Genomic DNA, 21,884 nt, shown 5'->3' with positions numbered 1-21,884 from the left:
GGCATTTCCACACAGTTTTGCCCGACATCTCGGCATCCGAGTTCGGGATTCTATTCCACCCAGCACGCACCCACAAAACTTCCGAAATCCTAATCACTGTGACTTCACCATAGTTGTCTGAGACCGCAGGCACGACTATCCGGATAGATTTAACCTCTGCAGAGTTTGTACACTTTACCCACATGATGTACTTGAGTTACATCAAGTACAACTCGACCCCGCACATGCATAGGACATACAGCCCACAATCACCACGGAACAACCAGAGGCCCGAATTAGCACACAGCTAATCGAGGATATATCATTTAGTTCATGACATGGTACGCCACACAGGTCCCATGCCGGGGCTAGACTCTGGTACGCCACACAGGTCCCAGGTCCGCTCCTGGTGTCCGTTGCACCCTGTCTCCAGGTGAATTGCGGCTCTAAGCCTATGGGTTCGTGACCAAGTCCGTCCTAGGTCGGACATGTGGTTGCACGGAACGGATGCTAGGTGATGACCACAACGACAATCCTTATATGCCAGGGCAGACTCTCCGTAGCATATGCACAAAGTAGGTGCATAGCCATGTCTTTCCTAGCTTAAAATAGTTTTAAAACCATTTATGGACTCACACGAGAAAATGTTGTTTTTGAAAGTTTTGCGGTGGCGAAGCACCTAGCCTATGCAATTGAAATAAATATTTTGACCTATGGTTGTCAAGGGATCAGGGTGCTCAAAGATCAAGGAATGGCTTAACCAACAAGTTTTGGGTAAACCCTAGCCGGGAGAAAAAACATTCTAAAAGACACATCATGCACGAAATATCAAGTCCAATTTAAATGTTGGTCAAATTTTATATTTGCAAAAATCTGGGTTCAACATGATCAAGGAGGGGGCGATAGGACTTGCCTTCGGGCTCGTTGTCAGGTTCTTCCTTGTAGTCCGGGTCCTCGGGGTCGTCGTCAAATTCGTCGTCGTTCGAACCTATGCACGTACGTCGAAATGTTATTAACGCGATCAAACAAACAAGCACTCAACATTTGGAAACCATCTTGGATTTATGTGAATTTGGTATGGTTGCGTAGATCTTGATTTTAGAAAATTTTAGAGACAAGAATCATCGAATTTGGATGAAAAATAAGAAAGTTATGGCTCGTAGAAGTTTGAATTCCTGGAAATTGTGAAACCAGGGAATATTCTGGAGAATATTCTCGGTCCGGGGTATATTTGTGAAATTCTGATTTTTGGAGGGGTTTCTTAGTAAAGACTAGGGAATAAATGTAAAAAAAACTAAACTTCCGAGGGTCGGGTTGCAAGAATCCGTCCGAGGACGGCGGGTTCTATATTCTAAAACTTCGGGGTTTAAATCGTAAAGTTAAGGGCTTATTTCTAATTATTTTTGAACTGGGCTGGATTGCGGGTTAATTTCCAAAAGTCCAGGGGCTCTTTAGAAAAATTGCCTGGGCGAAACGGTATCTTCTAATCTGGACCGCGGGTTTCGGATCGGGCGGCCCAGATTAAGCACGCGGGGGGGGGGGGGGGGGGGGGGGGGCTTGCCGGGGACCTCTGTCCCGCAGCGGCGCGCGTCGGGGCTCGCCGGAGTTCACCGTAAACGGTGCTCCGGGGGTCGATTTGGCTCGGGCTTGGGTCAGGAAGGTTCAGCATGGCATGCGTGATCTACCTAGGCCATAGGCGGGGCATGGCTTGGCTCTGGGCAACGCGGGCACGAGCAACGGCGGCTCGGCGCGGTGGAGCTCGCCGGCGCGGGCCGTTCGGGGAGTTTCTGGGTTGGTTCGTGGGTGCTAAATGGTAGGGGAGCTTCTGTGAGTCGAGTGCAAGCTAACGCGGAGCTCGTGTGGGGCTGTGGGGCTCTATAGTAGGTTTGCCACGGTGAACCGCGGGCGGCACGACGGCGTTACGCCGGCGTGGGCGTTCTGGCGTGGGGAAAACCCTAGGGGGCGTGGTTTCCGGCCTAGGAGCAAGGTGGGGGCGAGGCGAAGCTCACTTGTACTCTGGATTGGGCAGAGCATGGTCGGCGAGGGCTAATTGCTCGGCGGCGCAGAGGCGGCCGGAGAGCAGGGAGGTGGTGGCGCTCGCGGCTGGGCTTGGTCGGAGGTGCTGGAGCCGCGGGCGGTGACGAAAGGAAGCGCCGAGTGGCTGGGGTCCCATTTGTAGGCGAGGGGAAGTTCGGTTCGCGCCGGGAGCTCGGGAAGCTTCCCAGCTCTAATGGCAGTGGCGGGGTAGGGGCCGAGCGTGCGCAGGGAGAGGACGTGCGGTTCGTGGCAGGTAGGGGACGGGGTGAGAGAGGTGGGGGCCGAGCGGGGGAAGAGCGGGGTCGTGCTCGGGCTAGCCGGACACGCGGCAGGGGCCGGCCGGCGAGAGGAGGAAGAAGACGGCGGCGGCGTCTGGGCGCTGGGCGCGGGCGCGAGGCGAAGGCGGGCGTGTGAGCGGCGGTGGCGAATTTTGGCGCGCACGGGCCGAGCGGCCGCAGGGCGCGTGGGCTGGCTGGGCCGCGCGGGAGAAGGCGGCCCAGGGAAGAAAGAGGGGCGGGCCAGGCCAAGCGGGCCGCGCGGGAGGAAAGAAAAAAGGCGGCCCGTTTAGGGTTTAGGGTTTAATAATTTTCAAAGGAGTTTGATTTCAAATTGGTTTGAAATTTTGAAAAGTTTTAGGCACACACATGCACAACCAATTTTATTTAGACCGAGACAACTTGGAGGGCACTCACAAACTTTTTGAAACACTTTTTGAAATGTTTTAATCTACTAAGAGTTTGCGAAATTTTTAAAGGTGTTTTGAGACTTCAAAATTTTATTTCCCAAAATTTTTAAAGGCTCAAGATTTGGGTGTTACACCTCCGTACAGGTGCAGCAACAGAATGCGAATTGTTTCAGATCGGTCATGCTAACTGCTTCGTTTGGTGCAGAGATGCGAACCTTTCAAGTTTCAATCCTTCAGATTTCAGACCAAGAAAATCTTGGATCACCTTTCAACTACCCCACTGTAACTTTGCGCGAGTGACTTCCCTGTACTGCTGATCGTCCATCCAAGATGTGTGAGGCAGTTACAAAATCCCTAATTCTCAAATCCTATCCTTAAATGCCGGTTCCTGACCATCAAAAAAAAATGCCGGTTCCTCTGTAGAGAAGATGAAACACTGACCGTTCAGCAAATCAAACGAAACGAAATTTGCCAGATTTCTACCTCTAAATCTATAGGTATAAATCTTGCATTTAAACAAAAACATGTGACATTGGATTCATACATGCAGGGAAAAGTCAAGTTTGGAAGACTGAGATACAAGTTTTCTATATTCTGAAGCAGAATGGACTGGATTTCTGGATATCAGCTCAAATCACGGTCAACAACTCGTATGTGTACGAAGTTGGTTGTGCAATGTGAACATGGAAATGCTGCGGAAAGATTCTCTGAAGTATGCAGCCCGTCATTCCACCATAGTACAGCAACAGAATGCGAATCACTTCGACCATCCTAACTGCCTCGTTTGGTATAGGAATCTGAAATTCTGAACCAACCCTCACTCTTCCTTACAAAGAAAAATATTTCTTCACATTTACACGAATCATTCATTCAGTCTACATTTTAGCCACATTACGGAGCCTGCACACGGCCACTTGCAGAAATATTTTCTGAAGCCTCAACTGCTGTTATGGGCAGTTGTGGATGGGCTCGTCCACTTGTGCATGACGGAGTCCGGCGAGCCATCCCTGCTCTTCTTCAGCAACTCGACGTCATCCTTGACCTTGACACAGCCAGCAGCCTGCCCCGTCTTGTGCGCCTCTCTCAGGGTTGCCAGGACCTCGCTGATGGGCGGCCTGACGTCCTGCTCCGGCTGCAGGCACCGGAACGCCACCTCGGCGACGATGTCGACGGTCCTCTTCGTCTCGGCGTCCGTCCGGTACCCGAGCCGCGGGTCCACCAGCCGGTCGATCTCGTAGCCCTGGATCATGTGCACGGCGAGGTTGGCCAGGTTCACGTCGGCGCCGGCCCGGCTCATGTCCACCGCCGGCTTGGAGGAGATGAGCTCCACCAGCACGACGCCGAAGCTGTACACGTCGCTCTTGTCGGTGAGCTGGTAGCACTGGTGGTACATGGGGTCGACGTACCCCGGCGTGCCCTGCGGCGCCGTGGACACGTGCGTGGCGTGCGCCGGGAACAGCCGGGACAGCCCGAAGTCGGCCACCTTCACGTGGAACGCCTCGTCGAGGAGGATGTTGTTGGTCTTGACGTCGCGGTGCACCACCTGCCGCGGCTCCACGGCGTGGAGGTAGTCGAGCGCGCTCGCTGTCTCGACGGCGACGGCGAGGCGGACGGGCCAGGGGAGCGGCGGCGAGGACCCCGACGCGCGCGCGCCGTGGAGGTGGTCGGCCAGCGTGCCGTTGGGGACGAACTCGTAGACGAGGAGCAGGTCCCGGCTGCTGCGCGGCGAGGTGCAGCCGTAGAGCGTGACGAGGTTGCGGTGGCGCAGCCGCGACAGGATCTCCACCTCGTTCTGGAACTGCTCCACGCTCTTGTAGCTGTTCTTGTACAGCCGCTTCACCGCCACCACGCTGCCGTCGCGCAGAGTCCCTGCAACGAACACGAGCACCATTTCTTTCATTAACCTCTGCACTGATCGATCAAATAGACTCTTGATTCTTGAAGCATCGAACACTACTATAACTAAAAAGCACGTGCCTTTGTACACTGTCCCGAAGCCGCCGACGCCGAGCTCGCGGGCGTCGCTGAAGCCGTCGGTGGCCTCGTCGAGCTCCTCGTAGGTGAAGATGTGGGTGCGCGGCGAGGCGGTCATGCTGAACTCTTTCCTGAGCGACGCCAATGGCGTGCCGTCACCGATGAGGCCGGCCAGTGACGAAGACCGCTTCCTCTTCCGTCGCTTGTGTAGCGCGATCAGAAGGCAGAGAGCGCTCAGTATGATCAGAAACAGAAGAGCTGCTGCGATTCCTGCTCTTGTCGCAGAGGTTGAACACCCCAAGGATAATAACGTCATGTGTCAGTGTACTACAGTAGTGTACTGAATTCGTTTAAGTTAACAAGGATGGGCATGCAAGTGCAACTAGGGTTGCTTTATGTATCTATTTATAATAAAACCGTAATTACCTGATCCGATTTTGATCACTCCTCGAGTATCTGCATAGAACAAATTACCTTAGTACAAGAAATACAGTAGCATAAAGTTTCGTGCAGTGGAAACCAAACGGAGATGCAGTTTAATCTACCTAAAAATTATCAGGAAAAAAAAAGTTACAGACGACCATGTCTTGGCAAAACAATTTCAAAATGTCTAATTATTTTCTATACTCGTGTTAGAATTATAAAGTATACATACCTGGACTATCATTCTATGGCATACACTTGTGCTGATGAATCTTAGTTTATGAGAGTTGAGACGCATTTGTAGATTTGTACTATTCGTTGGCCGTGCGATCCAAATCACCAGAGAACTTTTTGCTAAAGTAGATGCTTTGTCCTTAAAGACTAGAAGTGCAGCTTTTGATAGTGACGGATAATGGTAATTTAAAATAATGCAGAAGTAGGGACAGCAGAGAAAGGACACTAACAAAGACATAGACTGAACATGTACAAATTGGACAGTGTCATATTTTAGCCCCAAAAATTGCGATACGCTGCAGTATTCACCTGCAACGTTATGCATCAAGCGTGCAAGCAGGAAGCAGCCAAGATGTTCGATTAGGGAAAAAAAGGACATGACAGCATTGCGATCGAAGACTTCAGAGCTCAGAAGATGAGAATATCCCTAGCTATGCCTGGCCTTCCACGGCAGGAAATATCTAATGAAAACGAACGCTAATGGAAGACTTGGGCGAAGACTTGCAGTTGCAGATCAGGTACTTTAGTACTGTGCATGTGGACCTGAGTCAATTCTCTAGCTGGATCTAATCTACTATTTAAGGGAGTTTAGATAAGTACAGGGGCTCAGTGATCAGTCCCCTTCAGATTACTTACCCCGTTCCCTAATCTGAAAGGCATCGTCTACTAATTTCCTACTGAACCTGCTATGCGTGTTGCCCAGGAAAACATCAGACATATGGTTGGACCAAACGGCCTGACAAAAAAGGTTGAAGTTGAACAGTCGTTTCAGAAAACGATTTGTGCGTCACACAATTGGATGGACAACTCGATGCCGCAGCATGGCTGTGGCTGGCTTGTCGATGTTGAAGATTGACCAAAAGGATTGGCTCCTACTGGTGGCGGCAGCCTATTGCTAAGGTTTATCAGCGCTAAGAAAGACAGAGGAGCGAAGCAGTCTGCCACTAGTTTTGCAGAGGCGGTTCGAAGTTCCAAGTATAGGAACTGACCATTTCAAATTCAAATGTCGCTGGCTAAGATTAGTCAATGAATGCGTCTGAATTTTAACAGCCCTTGTTTTCGAGCAAAACTATTAGCAGCTTTTGGTTGTTGTTTTTTCTTTGGCGCCTCGAATAGTCAGATGCTACTTCAATAACATAGACAAACAAACTTTGGTGTTTAATTTTGTTAGTCTCAAGTTACCATGGAAATTGTTTGAGCTCCTAGTGTGAAATCACAAGAACGGGAGAAATACCAGTCTCTAACTAGATACTCCGTAGAAATGACAGCATATGGTTGCAGATCAATGTATGTATTGCCGTATTGGTTGTCAGAATTCAGAGGTAGACCAGTTCAAGTTAACAGATGGTGCGTACAGCTTACCGCGAGAATTCCGGCAGGGCCTCCCGTCGCTGCAGATGCACTGGAACGCAAGCTCCACGAATCTGCACTCGCCGCCGCGCTCCCTGCACGCGTCGCACTCCGCCGCGGTCGGCGGCCACTCCAAGACGAACCCTTCCGCGATCAATCTCTTGTATTCACGGGCTGGCTCCGACGCGTTGCGGAAGGATGACGATGACCGCCGCACCGGCACGCTCACCGAGCTGCAGTTCCTCGGGAACTCCGGCGGCGGCGGGTTGCCCTCGCCGTCCTGGACGTACGCGCCGATCGTGAGCCTCGCGCACGGCGGCGACAGCAGCACGCTGGCGTTGCGGGGGAGGGTGCAGTTGTAGACGAAGGTGAGGTTCGTGTTGGCGACGGCGCTGACGTTGACCGGCAGGAGGGAGAGGCCGGAGGAGACGTTGAAGTCCGGGATGTGGCACCGCTCGTCGCCGACGTAGGACGAGTCGACGTCGACGGCCATCACGAACGAGTTGTTCCCGTAGAAGATGTCGAGGACGCGGTACAGGCGCTCCCTGAACGACCTGGCGAGGTAGGCGCGGCCGGTGCTATTGCTATTGGCGCACGTGAGCTCGAAGGCCGGGAAGCCGCAGTAGAGCGGCTGCACGCCGCTGAGCGTGAACGGGTACGTGATGCTCAGGTTCCCGCATGTCGCCGGCGCGCAGCTCGCGGTGGTTCCGTTGGCGTCGGCGGCGGCGGCGGCGGCGGCGGCGGCGAAGCGCAGTAAGCTGGCGAGGGGAAGCAGCAGGAGAAGAGCAAGAGCACCAGGCGGCATCGGGGCAAGGAGAGGGGAGAGTAGGCTGTTCTTGGTCGCGTCTGGGCAGGGGTTTGGACGGACCTGTTGAGGTTGTCAAAAGGAGGGGCATCTGACGTGCGCTGGGGTTGCGGCCACTGTCAGATACTTGGACTGGAGTATGTTCCCGGGTATGGACCCAGCAGCACCATCCCCGGCCGGGCAGACTTCGACGGTCTGGATGGAACGAAGTAGCTTGTGGGCCGTTTGATCGACCTTGGCAAAGGTCTCAAGCACGGAGCATCGAATTTCCATCACTCATGTCCCCAGTTCCGGTTCTTCCTAGCTGTCGCCTGCTTCTCGATCTTGAAGTCTTGAGGAGGGTTCCGCGAAACTAACAGAGCATCCGTGCAAGTTTATATGCTCGCAGCACCAGCCGTGCGTGTCATGTAGGGCATGATCATTGTAGTGTTGAAACGGCTTCATCCGCTTTTGCTAGAACAAATGCGACTGCTCCGTCACCAGCACACATACACTCTTGGAGCAGCGTTTCCGACCAAAGCTTGCCCTGGAGCCGCGTCATCTCAAACACCCCGGTCTGGGCCTCTAGCCACCGATTTCTCCGTTTGGTCACTAGACAATCAGCTGCCACGCCTGAAAACCATGCACCCAAGCCTGCGGTACGGTCTCGCCGTCGCCATCAGCGCTTCCGTGGAGTCGCCGGCGTCGCGGCGACGGACGCAGCTGTTTTTCCATACGCCCGTCGGCAGGTGCTCACCGGCTCCGGCTCCGGCTCCGCGCGGCGAAAAATCTCTCGAGACCGCTGCTGCCACAAATACTCATCCGGGTGTTTCTGTGTCCTCATTTTCTTTTGAAGAATGGCTGCCCTTCTAGACGATGGCAATGCAATGATGATAGCAGCGAACTTTGTGCGTGGAAAATCTGCGTCCGGTGAAGAAGAAGAACCGGCATCCGCTTTTCAGCTAATCGTAAGGTGGACCCAAATTTCAAAGCTTTTTCCAACTCGCCTGATCCAAACGCTCGTTGTTTCGATGGAACACAAGTGTTTTTTTTTTGTCCCGTCAGCCCAGGCATACAGGAGTACAATTCAAATTGCTCCACGCAAATCACAGCAGCGAGTAAATCTTAGGCACAGTCAAAGCGCATCCAGAGACCGCCAGGTTAGGGCAGGCCGGCGACGAGCAGCACAAGGGCAGCCGTGACCTTTGGTTTTGGAGCCCTCCTGCTTTCTGCTCTTTTGTTCCTTTCCTGCTGGCCCAGACATGTTTGTTGGCCCACGTACTAAGCTAGTCAAGCCCACTTACTTTGTTGGCCCATGGGTTACAGTTCTTTTTCGTTTTGGCCCACTTATCAATATTAGAAAAATTTTCAAGTAGACTGGCACTCACAAGGCCGACTCTTCAAAAAATGCCTTTTGCAATTCAGATACCAGTCCAGTTCTCAATTAACAATTATGTTTAGGGCCTCCTCTTTATTTTGTAAAATAACTGTATATATGATTCACAAAGAAAAAAGCTTATGTCATTAATCGAGGAAATCACTTTGTGGAAAGATGATTTTAGTTTTGTTTTAGGTATTATAGTTACTAACAGATGGCAACGAAGTAGTAAGCGAATCTATAAAACTGAGAAGGAAGAGGGGAAAACGAAGGTATTATCTCCAGTAGCAGTCTACCTTGAAAAAAAATATTTGTTTTTTTAACCTCTCATCTGGATACAACTGTAGCATTTATTCGTATACAGACGCACACCTACACCACACACACGCACACCTCACACACACCACAAGCATACAACCAGACCTACAACTATACACAGATATCAAGACGCGTCCTTAGAGAGATCACTAGAGTCATCGAGGCTCCGGCGACGGGTGCATCGCAGTCCCTTTGTGGCTCCACGCGTTGAGAGTCTCATCTGAGATTATTTAGGGAACCTACTGTTCCCGAGTGCGAAATCCGCGTCGAGCGGCGCTCGAACGCGGACGGCGGGCGCTCCACCGAGCGGACCCAGCCAACCGAGCTACGGCTCGTTCGCAAATATTTGTTTTGATATTATCACTATTGCAACTCTTTTGTGGAGATTAGGGGAAGAGTTTAGGCTCTGTTTAGTTCCCACCCCGTAAACGCAAAAACGCAAAATTTTGCGAAGGAATCTTACTAATTTGAAGTACTAAATGAAGTCTATTTACAAAACTTTTTGCATGGATGGGCTGACGAATCTAATGAACCTACTTAATCCATGATTTGCAACAGTGATGCTACAGTACCAGCCGCTAATTATTGCTTAATCATGAATTAATTAGCATCATTAGATTCGTCTCGCGATTTATAACCCATCTGTGCAAAAAATTTTATAAATAGATTTCATTTAGTACTTCAAATTGGCAAGATTCCTTCGAATTTTTTTTTTTCATTTACAGCCTTGCTGCCGCAACGTTGCTGCTGCTGTGCTGCAGCTGCCAGTCAGTAAGTCGTATCTTTCTCCCTGAAAGATGCAAATCTGCGTTCTGCAACCGGCCGGCGACATACGAACGTGAGTACCTGGCATATCAGCAATCAGGCTTGAGTCCAGCTCTGCACCCAGAACGTGTCACGGCATACAGCCACTGGTAACCAAAGCTCTAGCGTTATTGCCTTTGGAACAGTCAGTGGTAAACATCAATAGCAAACTGAGTCCAGTCAGGAGTCAGGAAGCCTAGCACCGTCAGCAGTCTCGTGACTGCGAGAGTTCCTTGGCTAAATGTATGCTGCATCTTAAAGACTTGACAAAATGGGTCTACAGCTTTCTATTGAGTAAAAAAAAATCGTTCTGGCAGTGCAACGTACTACAAGACACAGGGTGAGAACCTGCACGTCAGCTGAAGTCAATGGAGCTGGGCCAGTTTGGCCTCAACCTCAAGCGTCACGTTCCCGTCGGGCACAAGTATACTGGCTCCACAGGGAGAGTCAAGACCATTAAACCAACGTGAGCTTGATTTTTCCATCCAAGATGCTGTTCGTCAGTTTATCTCGAGACTTGACTTGCATTCACTGATTCACCCCTACCGCCGCTGCGTGCAAGGCCCCTGACGATACAGCTACCTTTTGCTGCTCTGCGTCTGCACGATGATGCATCATCTATCTTCCCTTGCTGCTGCCTCGCTGCTCTTCTCCTCTGCTGCCATGCTGGTAGTAGCACAACTCGCTCTGCCAGCCAATTCAACGGCTGACGCCACAAGCAACGCGTCACCGTGCAGTCCTGCATCATGCGGGCACTTCACCATCACCTTCCTCTGCATCGTCCTTCGCGCCTTCCTTTTCCTCCCGGTCCAATTAGTCCGCTTTGTGCATCAGCTTCTGCCCCGTGTTCTCCCCCACCTCCTCGACTAGCCCGCAGTTCTACCTCCTGTCGCGCGCGGTCTCCCAGTCCCAGAGATGCCTGCGTGTCCTGTTCCGGCACCGGCACCAGCACCAGCAGCTGCCCCGCTCTGCCCAGCCATAATGCTTCTCCCTCTGCTACTGCTAGCCAGTCCCACCCCCGCCGTCGCCCGGAACACGTCGACGGCCTGCGCGCCGGCGAGGTGCGGGAGCCTCACCGTCGCCTACCCGTTCTGGCTCGCCGGCACGCACCCGCCAGAGTGCGGCTACAGGGCCTTCCAGGTTACATGCGACAGCCAGGGCAACCTTTCCCTGGCGAACTCGTTCTGGAGGCACCAGATCCTGGACATCTTCTACCCCAATAACTCGTTCAGAGCCATCAACATCGACCTGATGTCTAACGACACTTGCGACCTCGATACATTCTTCAACCTCTCCTCTGATCTCGGCCTCTCGCCGTTCAGCATTAGCGCCAACAACCAGGAGCTGTTCCTCTACGACTGCGATCCGCGGGAAAGACAGATACCTCGTTCTTGGACGCGCGTGCGCTGTCCGCCACGGTCGGATGTGTCGGACCCCTTTTCGGAAATCCACTGTGCTTACCGTATCAGTCTCTGGATTAGTAACTGATACGCACAGAATACAGAAATAGTACTAAAGCCTTACATCGCATACAAAACATGAAACAGAGTCTTAAACATAACTTACATAAAGTTCTTACATAATGGCTCACAGGCCACAAACTTTAACACAACGAAAGCGCTACGCGATACACCCAACACCACAGGCATAGGTTTGGGTGTAGGCTAAACCCTAACTACGCGTCTTCTTCTACGTCGAAGTCGCCTTCTGCTTTCTCTGCTGAAAAACATGACGGCAGGCGGGGTGAGTACATAAGGTACTCAGCAAGTCCCATCTTTCAAGGGTTTATTTAGATGCATTGGGTACAACAAGGAAAGGCTCGGGTTTGGTTTTGCGGAAAAGCTGATTTTCAATGCATGTGTGAAATCCTGCTATTTTTCTTTGAAAAAGGGAAGGTACGAGAAGAGTATATTTCATTATGTAGGTTTTGGCCCTGGGGGAGAAACTTCAATCCCGCCAGTTCCCGTGCCTAAAAGCACACTGCCACACTTTGGCATTTCCACACAGTTTTGCCCGACATCTCGGCTTCCGAGCTCGGGATTCTATTCCACCCAGCACGCACCCACAAAACTTCCGAAATCCTAATCACTGTGACTTCACCATAGCATGCCTGAGACCGCATGCACGGCTATCCGGATAGATTTAACCTCTGCAGAGTTTGTACACTTTACCCACATGATGTACTTGAGTTACGTCAAGTACAACTCGATCCCGCACACGCATAGGACATATAGCCCACAATCACCACGGAACAACCAGGGGCCCGAATTAGCACACAGCTAATCGAGGATATATCATTTAGTTCACGACATGGTACGCCACACATGTCCCATGCCGGGGCCAGACTCTGGTACGCCACACAGGTCCCAGGTCCGCTCCCGGTGTCCGTTGCACCCTGCCTCCAGGTGAATTGCGGCTCTAAGCCTATGGGTTCGTGACCAAGTCCGTCCTAGGTCGGACATGTGGTTGCACGAAACGGATGCTAGGTGATGACCACAACGACAATCCTTATATGCCAGGGTAGACTCTCCGTAGCATATGCACAAAGTAAATGCATAGCCATGTCTTTCCCAGCTTAAAACAGTTTTGAAACCATTTATGGACTCACACGAGGAAATGTTGTTTTTGAAAGTTTTGCGGTAGCGAAGCACCTAGCCTATGCAATTGAAATAATAATTTTGACATATGGTTGTCAAGGGATCAGGGTGCTCAAAGATCAAGGAGTGGCTTAAGCAACAAGTTTTGGGTAAACCCTAACCGGGAGAAAAACATTCTAAAAGACACATCATGCACGAAAATATCAAGTCCGATTTAAATGTTGGTCATATTTTATATTTTCGAAAATCTGGGTTCAACATGATCAAGGAGGGGGCGATAGGACTTTTCTTCGGGCTCGTTGTCGGGTTCTTCCTTGTAGTCCGGGTCCTCGGGGTCATCGTCAAACTCGTCTTCGTTCGAACCTACGCGTGAACGTCGAAACGTTACTAACGCGATCAAACAAACAAGCATTCAACATTTGGAAACCAACTTGGATTTATGTGAATTTGGTGTGGTTGCGTACATCTTGATTTTATAAAATTTTAGAGACAAGAATCATCGAATTTGGATGAAAAATAAGAAAGTTATGGCTTGTAGAAGTTTGAATTCCTAGAAATTGTGAAACCAGGGAATATCCTGGAGAATATTCTCGGTCCGGGGGTATATCTGTGAAAAATTTGATCTTCGGAGGGGTTTCTTAGTAAAAACTAGGGACCTAAATGTAAGAAAAACTAAACTTCTGGGGGTCTGGTTACAAGAATCAGTCCGAGGACGGCGGGTTCTATATTCAAAAACTTCGGGGGTTTAATCCGTAAAGTTAAATGCTTATTTCTAATTATTTTTGCACTGGGCTAGACTACGGGTAGATTTCCAATAGTCCAGGGGCTCTTTAGCAAAACTGCCTAGGCGAAACGGTATCTTCTAATCCGGACCGCGGGTTTTGAATCGGGCGGCCCAGATCGAACGTGCGCGTGGGGCGGCAGCGGGGCTCGCCAGGGGACCTCTGTCCCGCGGCAGCGCGCGGCGGGGCTCGCCGGAGTTCACCGTAAACGATGCTCCGGGGGTTGATTTGACTTGAGCTTGGGTTAGGAAGGATCAGCGTGACATGCGTGATCTACCTAGGCCACAGGCGGGGCATGGCTGGGCTCTGGGCAACACGGGCACGAGCAACGGCGGCTCTGCGCGGCGGAGCTCGCTGGCGCAGGCCGTTCGGGGCGTTTCTGGGTTAGTTCGTGGACGCTATATGCTCGGGGAGCTTCTGTGAGTCGAGTGCAAGTTAACGCGGGGCTCGTGTGCAGTTGTGGGGCTCTGCAGTGGGTTTGCCACGGCGAACTGCGGGCGTCACGGCGGCGTTACGCAGGCGCGGGTGTTCTGGCGTGGGGAAAGCCCTAGGGGGTGTGATTTCCGGCCTAGGAGCAAGGTGGGGGCGAGGCGAAGCTCACCTGTACGCTGGATTGGGCAAAGCAGGGTCGGCGAGGGCTAATTGCTCGGCGGCGCAGAGGCAGCCGGAGAGCAGGGAGGTGGTGGCGCTCGCGGCTGAGCTCTTCGGTCCAAGGGACAAGAATTGAAGAGACCGTGAAGAAATTCAAGTCAAAACGAACAAGGCAGAGACAATTTGCTATCACCGGTTAAACCGACGTTATGCACCGGTTAAACCGACGTTAGGCAAATTGTACTCATCGGTGCAATGGACCCAGTAAGATGAGACAAGGGTTTTGCACCGGATGAACCGACGATGCCTAAAGACAACTCGTCGGTGCAATGACTTGAAGTGAAGACTGACCCAGAGGCACCGGTTAAACCGACGATAAAGAAAAAGTGAGCGTCGGTGCATTTGTCCAGAGACTCCATTTTTCTGGGGGTTTCTGAGCTTGCACTCACCGGTTAAACCGACGTTAATTTTGAGAGTGTCGGTCGATTGATCAAATAGCCGTTGGAAGTTTGTAACGACTAGTTGCTGGGAAAATACACTCACCGGTTAAACCGGTGATGGCAAAACTAGAGCGTCGGTTTAACCGGCGTTAAGGGTTTTCGTCAGCTTTTTCCCAACGGCTAGTTTGGAGGGTTGGGCTATATATATGCCACCCCACGGCTCATTTGAGAGTGCTGGAGTCCAAGGAAGTATACAAGAGCCAAAGATCATCTCCAACCACCATAGAGCTTCATTGTACATCATATAGGCTTAAGCACACCTGCGAGAGTGCTTAGTGCTTGTAATAGGGATTAGTTCTTGCGAGAGCTCCCTTGAGAGAAGTCTTGCTGCGGCAAGCAATCCTTGTGATCCGTCGTGTGACCCTCCGTCTTGGTGGGGAGTGGCAACGACACTTTGTGCGGGGGAAGAGGAGATCCCCTCCTTGGTGGAGAAGCTCCATAGTGGATTTCGGCCGGGTGACCGAGAGAGATGGTGGCGGTGCACGAGACTCGGTGTCTTGTGGGCATTTGCCTTTGCTTGACGGCATCGCCTTGGTGGCGTAGTGCAAGACGGTGATCGGAAGATCCTCGGTGTCCCGTGGACGTAGGTGTTTGTGCCGAACCACGTTACATGACCGTGTCTACTCGGGAGTTTGCATTCCTCTTGCACTTACCTCTTTACTTACCGCATTACGTTTCCGCATTTACTCTATCTTGCGTACCTTTACTTTCTTAGTTGATTTGATTAGGATTGGCTAGATTGCAAGTCTTTTAGGGGTAAGTAGAGAGTAGCATAGATAAACCTTAGTCATAACTAGCATGTGTATGACGTGTTAGGTTTATCTTATGCAAGTAGTTTGAGCCCTAGGTTAAAAAGCGATTAGCGACCCTATTCACCCCCTCCCCCTCTAGGGTCGGACACCCTGGTGATCCTTACAACCATCGTCAGTTGTTTCCAATTGGTGACGGCTTCTACTTTCGCTGGATCCACAGCCACTCCCGAACAACTAAAGTGGAATGCTAAGGCTAGAAATGCAATTTTCGAAGCCATTAGTGAGGAAGTCTTTGCTAGAGTTAATGGCATAGACTTGGCAAGTGATATTTGGAAGGAGCTCATTGAAATTCATGAAGGCTCCACCAAAGTTCGTGAGCAAAAATATCACTTGTTTAGAGCTAAGTATGATTCTTTCAAAATGCTAGCTCATGAAAATTGCAATGATATGTATTCTCGCTTGAATGTCATTGTCAAGGACATTAATGCTCTTGAAGTATCTAAAATTGACAGTGGCTCCATTAACCGCAAGATACTCATGCTCCTTCCAAAGCCCAAGTACAATATAATCAATGCTATGCTTCAAAAGGAGAATCTTGATACGATGGAAGTGGGAGAGCTTGTGGGCGAAATTCGCGCTCATGAAATGGGTATTCTTGGTATGTCCGAAGAGCCAACTTCAAGCAAACCAATCGCTCTCAAAACCAAGGTCAACAAGCACCGCAAGCTCAAGTTGATCAAGCAAGAATCAAGCTCAAGCAATGAAGAAGATGATCGTCATGAAAGCTCATCCGATGATGAAGATGATGGAGAACTTGCTCTCATGATGAGAAAGTTTACACGCTTGAGTGACAAGATCAATAAGAAGGGTTACAACTTTGACCCTAAAAGAAGAATGTTCCGGCCAAGAGAAGATGTCAAAAACAAAACATGCTACACTTGTGGAGAAAAATGTCACATCTCTCCCGATTGCCCCAAGCCGGACAAGAGAAAGAAGGATAACAAGAGCAAGCATCGCCATGATTCAAGCGATTATAATGAAGATGAAAAAGAAGAACAAAAACAAGAAACTTTGGAAGAAGACGAGCCATGACAAGAAGACCAAGCTCTTTCCAAAGAAGAAAGACAACACCAAGAGAAGCTTCTTGTTGGAAAAAACAAGAATGGGTGACCGATGTCTCATCAAGTGAAGAATCAAATGATGAAGAAGATATCGTCACCATTGCTCTCACCAATGAAGAACCATCGTTACCTCCACCTCCTATGTGCCTCATGGCAAAAGGTTACACAAAAGTATGTGAAGAGGATAGTGATAGTGATAGTGATGATGAGCTTGATCCTAATGAATTTGCTAACCTCATCAATGAGTATACATCCGTCATCAAGAGGGAAAAGGGCAAGGTCAAGCTTCTTGAGAGCACTCATGCCAAGCTAGAGCTAGCTCACTCCGATTTGCTTGGCAAGTACAATGACTTGCTCAAAAAGCACCATGAGTCACTTGCACTTGCTAAGCAAGTTGAAGAGAGTCACAAAAATCTCAAGCAAGAGCATAGGGAGTTAGCTCACAAATATCAAGAGTTTGAGTTTGCCTATGAAGCAATTGACCCGAGTCTTGAGAACTCTATCAATGAAAATATTGAAAAGGTCAATGCTTCTACTTCATGTGATAACCTACTCAATGATGCAAATGCTACTAATGTTGTGCCCGAGCTTGCTCCTTCTAGGGAAAAGGAATTGATGGATCAAGTAGCAAGCCTCAAGAGTAGTGTGGAGAAGCTCTCACGAGGAGAATACATCCACAAGGAAATTCTCTTCAACAATGCTCGTGACTATGGCAAGAGAGGTCTTGGTTCATTTCTGGAGCCAAACCAAGGCACTACTCCTTCTCCGGAGATCAAGACTAGCTTCATTAAAGAAGTTAGATCATATTGTCAACATTACCAAGTCACCGGGCACCACACTAGGGAGTGTCCTTTGCCATCACGTCCTTTCCCTATTTTACCTAAAAATTACTCATCTATGCATCAAAATAACCATTTTCTTTTGAGTAAGGTAAAGGGCAAGGTGAAGGTCAAATTCATTGGCAAGATTACAAAGGAAGCAAAGAAGAATCTCCCCAAGCAACTTTGGGTTCCCAAAGCTCTTGTCACACATGTGCAAGGCCCAAAGCTCGCTTGGGTTCCAAAAACTCAAAAATGATTCTCATTTGTGTAGGTGAACTACAAAGCCGGTGGAAAACATTGGGTACTTGATAGCGGTTGCTCTCAACACATGACCGGCAATGATAGCATGTTCACATCTCTTGAAGACCCCGGCGATCATGAACATGTCACCTATGGTGATAACTCAAGGGGGAAAGTTTTAGGTTTGGGTAGAATAGCAATTTTTAAAGATTTATCCATTTCTAATGTCTTGTTTGTAGAATCACTTAGTTTTAATCTTATTTCAATTGCTCAATTATGTGATCTTGGACTAACGTGTACCTTTGACAAGAATGGTGTTGTAGTAACCTTTGAAGAAGACAAGTCATTGGTATTCACGGGGTTTAGGCATGGCAACATTTACTTGGTGGATTTCTCTTCAAAGCAAACAAGCTCCATGACATGCCTCTTCACCAAGTCGTCTCTTGGGTGGCTTTGGTATAGAAGAATTGCTCATATTGGCATGAGCAACCTCAAGAAAGCCCACAAGAGTGGGATGATCACCGGCTTGAAGGATGTCACCTTTGACAAAAACAAACTATGTAGTGCATGTCAAGCCGGAAAGCAAGTTGCAACACATCATCCTATCAAGACGATGTTGTCTACCTCCAAGCCGCTCGAGCTACTTCACACGGATCTTTTTGGTCCAACCACATACAAGAGCATTGGTGGTAACCTCTATTTCCTAGTAATCGTTGATGATTTTTCACGTTATACTTGGGTCATGTTTCTAGGCGATAAGAGTGAAACTCCTGAAATCTTCAAGACATTTGCAAGAAGAGCTCAAAGGGAGTACAACTCTCCAATTGTGAAGATTCGGAGTGACAACGGCACCGAGTTCAAGAATATGAAGATTGAAGAATGGTGCGATGAAGAGGGTATCAAGCATGAGTTCTCCGCCACCTACATGTCTCAACAAAATGGAGTGGTGGAAAGAAAGAACAAAACTCTAATCACTCTAGCAAGAGCAATGTTGGATGATTATGGCATGTCCGAGAGTTTTTGGGCGGAAGCAATCAATACGGCTTGCCATGCATCCAACCGAGTGTATCCCCACCGACTCCTCAAGAAAACACCATATGAACTCATCATCGGGAAGAAACCAAACATATCATACTTTCGAGTCTTTGGTTGCAAATGCTTCATTTATAAGAAGAAAAGGCTCGGTAAGTTTGAGAGTAGATGTGATGAAGGATTCTTTCTTGGTTATGCATCAAACTCCAAAGCATATAGGGTCTTCAATCAAACCTGCGGGTTAGTTGAAGAAACATGTGATGTGGAGTTTGATGAATCTAATGGATCCTAAGAGGAGGTTATTGGCTATGACAATGTAGGTGATGATGAGATTGAAGAAGCTTCGAAGAAGATGTCCATTGGGGATATCAAGCCGGAAGAGGTGCATGAAGGCAATGATCAAGGGGGAGGACCTTCCTCGTCTACACCAAGCACCTCCATGGCACCCCAAGTGGATGAAAATAAAGAAAAAGATGATCTACAATCTTAAGAAAGTGTTCCAACGCCAACATCCCAAGTGCAAGAACAAGAAGAGCAAAATGTTCCACCACAAGCACAAATCATCCATGATCCACCTCAACAAACATCCACGCATGTACCGCTAGTGAAGCATGGTCATATCTCCAAGGATCATTCAATTGATCAAATCATTGGTAGTCCTTCCAAGGGAGTAAGAACTCGTTCTAAGCATGCTTCATTTTGCGAACATTACTCGTTTGTTTCTTGTATTGAACCCACTAGCACAGAGGAAGCGCTTAAGGACTCGGATTGGGTGATGGCCATGCAAGAAGAATTGAACAACTTCACCCACAATGAAGTTTGGGTCCTCGAAGCTCCTCCGAAAAACAAGAACATCATCGGTACTAAGTGGGTCTTCCGAAACAAGCAAGATGAACATGGGGTGGTGGTACGCAATAAAGCAAGACTTGTAGCAAAAGGATTTTCTCAAGTCGAAGGTTTGGATTTTGGTGAAACTTTTGCTCCGGTTGCAAGACTTGAAGCTATCCGCATCCTTCTTGCTCACTCTTCTCATCATAATATCAAGTTATATCAAATGGATGTGAAAAGTGCATTCTTAAATGGCTTTATTAACGAACTTGTTTATGTTGAACAACCTCCCGGGTTTGAAGATCCGAGGAATCCTAACCATGTTTATAGGTTGCACAATGTACTCTATGGGCTCAAACAAGCTCCAAGGGCTTGGTATGAGAGGCTTCGTGACTTCCTAATCATGCAAGGCTTCAAGATCGGGAGGGTGGACACCACATTATTCACAAAAGTCGTCAACGGGGATCTTTTCATTTGTCAAATCTATGTTGACGATATTATCTTTGGCTCAACTAATGATTTAGTAAGCCATGAGTTTGGTACCATGATGTCTAGGGAATTCGAGATGTCCATGATCGGCGAATTGACCTTCTTCCTTTGTTTTCAAGTCAAATAATTGAAGGAAGGGACATTCATCCATCAAGAAAAATATACTAAAGATATCTTGAAGAAGTTCAAGATGGATAAATGCAAGCCGATCAAGACACCCATGGCAACCAATGGGCACCTGGACTTGGATGTGGACGGTAAACCGGTTGATCAATCCCTCTATCGTTCTATGATAGGGTCTTTGCTTTACCTTACTGCATCTAGGGCCGATATAATATTTAGTGTGTGCTTGTGTGCCCGCTTTCAAGCAAACCCAAAGGAATCACACCTCTCGGCTGTGAATAGGATCCTTCGGTATCTCAAGCACACCCCAAGCATAGGCTTGTGGTACCCCAAGGGCGCTAGCTTAGATCTCTTGGGATACTCGGACTCGGATTTTGCCGGAAGCCGTGTGGATCGCAAGAGTACCTCCGTGGGTTGCCACTTGCTTGGGCGTTCTCTAGTTTCTTGGTCAAGTAAGAAGCAAAATTCCGTGGCTTTGTCCACCGCGGAAGCGGAATATATAGCGGCCGGTGCATGTTGTGCCCAAATCCTATATATGAAGCAAAACCTTTTGGACTTTGGTGTGAAACTAGATAGGATTCCACTCCTTTGTGACAATGAAAGTGCCGTAAAAATTTCCAAAAATCTGGTTCAACACTCTCGCACAAAGCACTTTGATATTCGCCATCACTTCTTGCGTGATCACGAAGCTAAAGAAGACATATCACTTCAAGGTGTGGGATCCGAGGAGCAATTGGCGGATATTTTCACAAAACCATTAGATGAGAGTACATTTGTAAGGCTAAGGAATGAGCTTAATGTATTAGATGCGGCAAACGTCATGTAAATTGCTATATCATATAGAAAAATGCATACATATAGGACACTTGTCTAACCATGGTAAGATAGTGATGAGCATGGGTTTAGCTAGAGGTGGTGGTCCACTTGTTTTCCTCTAGGCTTGTAGAAAGGCTCATCATGAAGAAGCTTCCCATGGGTTCAAACTTGACAAGTAGAACTTAAATTCTTGTTATGCATTTCTTGTCATATAGATGTGCACTTCATGTTTACCCTTCTCTCGCATGTGGTTATAGTTTGCACCATCATTGCATGCGGAAGGGTCACAAAGGAGATCACTTGATGAAAATGAGACTTGTTTCATATGCAAGATCTCAATTCATGAGAAGTGAATAGAGCAAAGTGTTAGGTGTGTTATTGCCTAGTGAGTCATGCCATGATGAGTTTGAAGCTCTCTATCTTCAATATTCCTATGACATGGCTCATACATTTTATTTGGCGCTTTGTCTCGCTTTGCGGCTTTTCCATGTGTTTGAAAAGAAAACTACTAAGCTAGTATGCTCTCCTAATTATTTTGAGGGGTAAAGTCGCCTATGCAAGTCCATTAACTTGAGTTTATTTGAATTTTATAAGTTTATTGGACTTAGCATAGAAGAGTGAGCTGAGTGAAGATTTTTTGGGTTCACCGGTTAAACCGACGCTTAATGGATCTACACCATCGGTTTAATCGGCGTTACTAAGTTCTGTCTCAGCTCAGTCAAATCCAGGCGTTCAACCGGCGTATGCAAATGTCACAACATCGGATCAACCGGTGAACATAACATGGTTCTGACCTAGCAATCAACCGATGATTTCATTGATCAACCGACGAGTTCAAACTTCACATCATCGGTTCAACCGGTGTTCAGATGCAGATTTGCTGGAGTCTCGGGTGAACTGAACCGATGCATTTAACCGGCGTTCTAAACCTAAGCATCGGATCAACCGGCGTTAAGAAAAATAGCGGGGCCCACATGTCATATATCTCTTGCCCGCGCACGCCGCTCTCACTTCTTCCGCCCGTTCGCTGCCCGCTACGCGCCGCCGCTCGCCCACGCAACCGCCTGCCGCGCACCACCTCCACGCGCCGTCGCTCACCGCCGGCCCGCACCGCCACCTGCGCTCGGCCCAACCGCCGCTCACGCCCGCGCACGCCCACGCCGTTCCACACATGAGCAGCCAGCGCCACCGCCATCCGCGTGCGCCACCGCCCGTGCGCCGCCGCC

At 49.0% G+C, this 21,884-nt stretch overlaps 1 protein-coding gene across 1 annotated transcript; it reads right to left on the bottom strand.

Moving 5' to 3' along the window:
• Window positions 1-3,462: 3,462 nt before the first annotated feature.
• On the bottom strand, window positions 3,463-7,684 carry LOC120706072 (LEAF RUST 10 DISEASE-RESISTANCE LOCUS RECEPTOR-LIKE PROTEIN KINASE-like 1.2). The gene is made up of 4 exons (XM_039990641.1): window positions 6,695-7,684; window positions 5,102-5,131; window positions 4,679-4,945; window positions 3,463-4,570 (listed from the first exon to the last, which is right to left on the bottom strand). The coding sequence occupies exons 1-4, from the start codon at window positions 7,485-7,487 to the stop codon at window positions 3,639-3,641; spliced, it is 2,022 nt and encodes a 673-aa protein (XP_039846575.1). The 5' UTR covers window positions 7,488-7,684; the 3' UTR covers window positions 3,463-3,638.
• Between the last annotated feature and the right edge of the window lie 14,200 nt (window positions 7,685-21,884).

Source organism: Panicum virgatum, chromosome 5K (genome assembly GCF_016808335.1).
Source record: "Panicum virgatum strain AP13 chromosome 5K, P.virgatum_v5, whole genome shotgun sequence".
NCBI classification, from domain to species: Eukaryota; Viridiplantae; Streptophyta; class Magnoliopsida; order Poales; family Poaceae; genus Panicum; species Panicum virgatum.
This window is presented reverse-complemented; position numbering and strand designations above follow the sequence as displayed.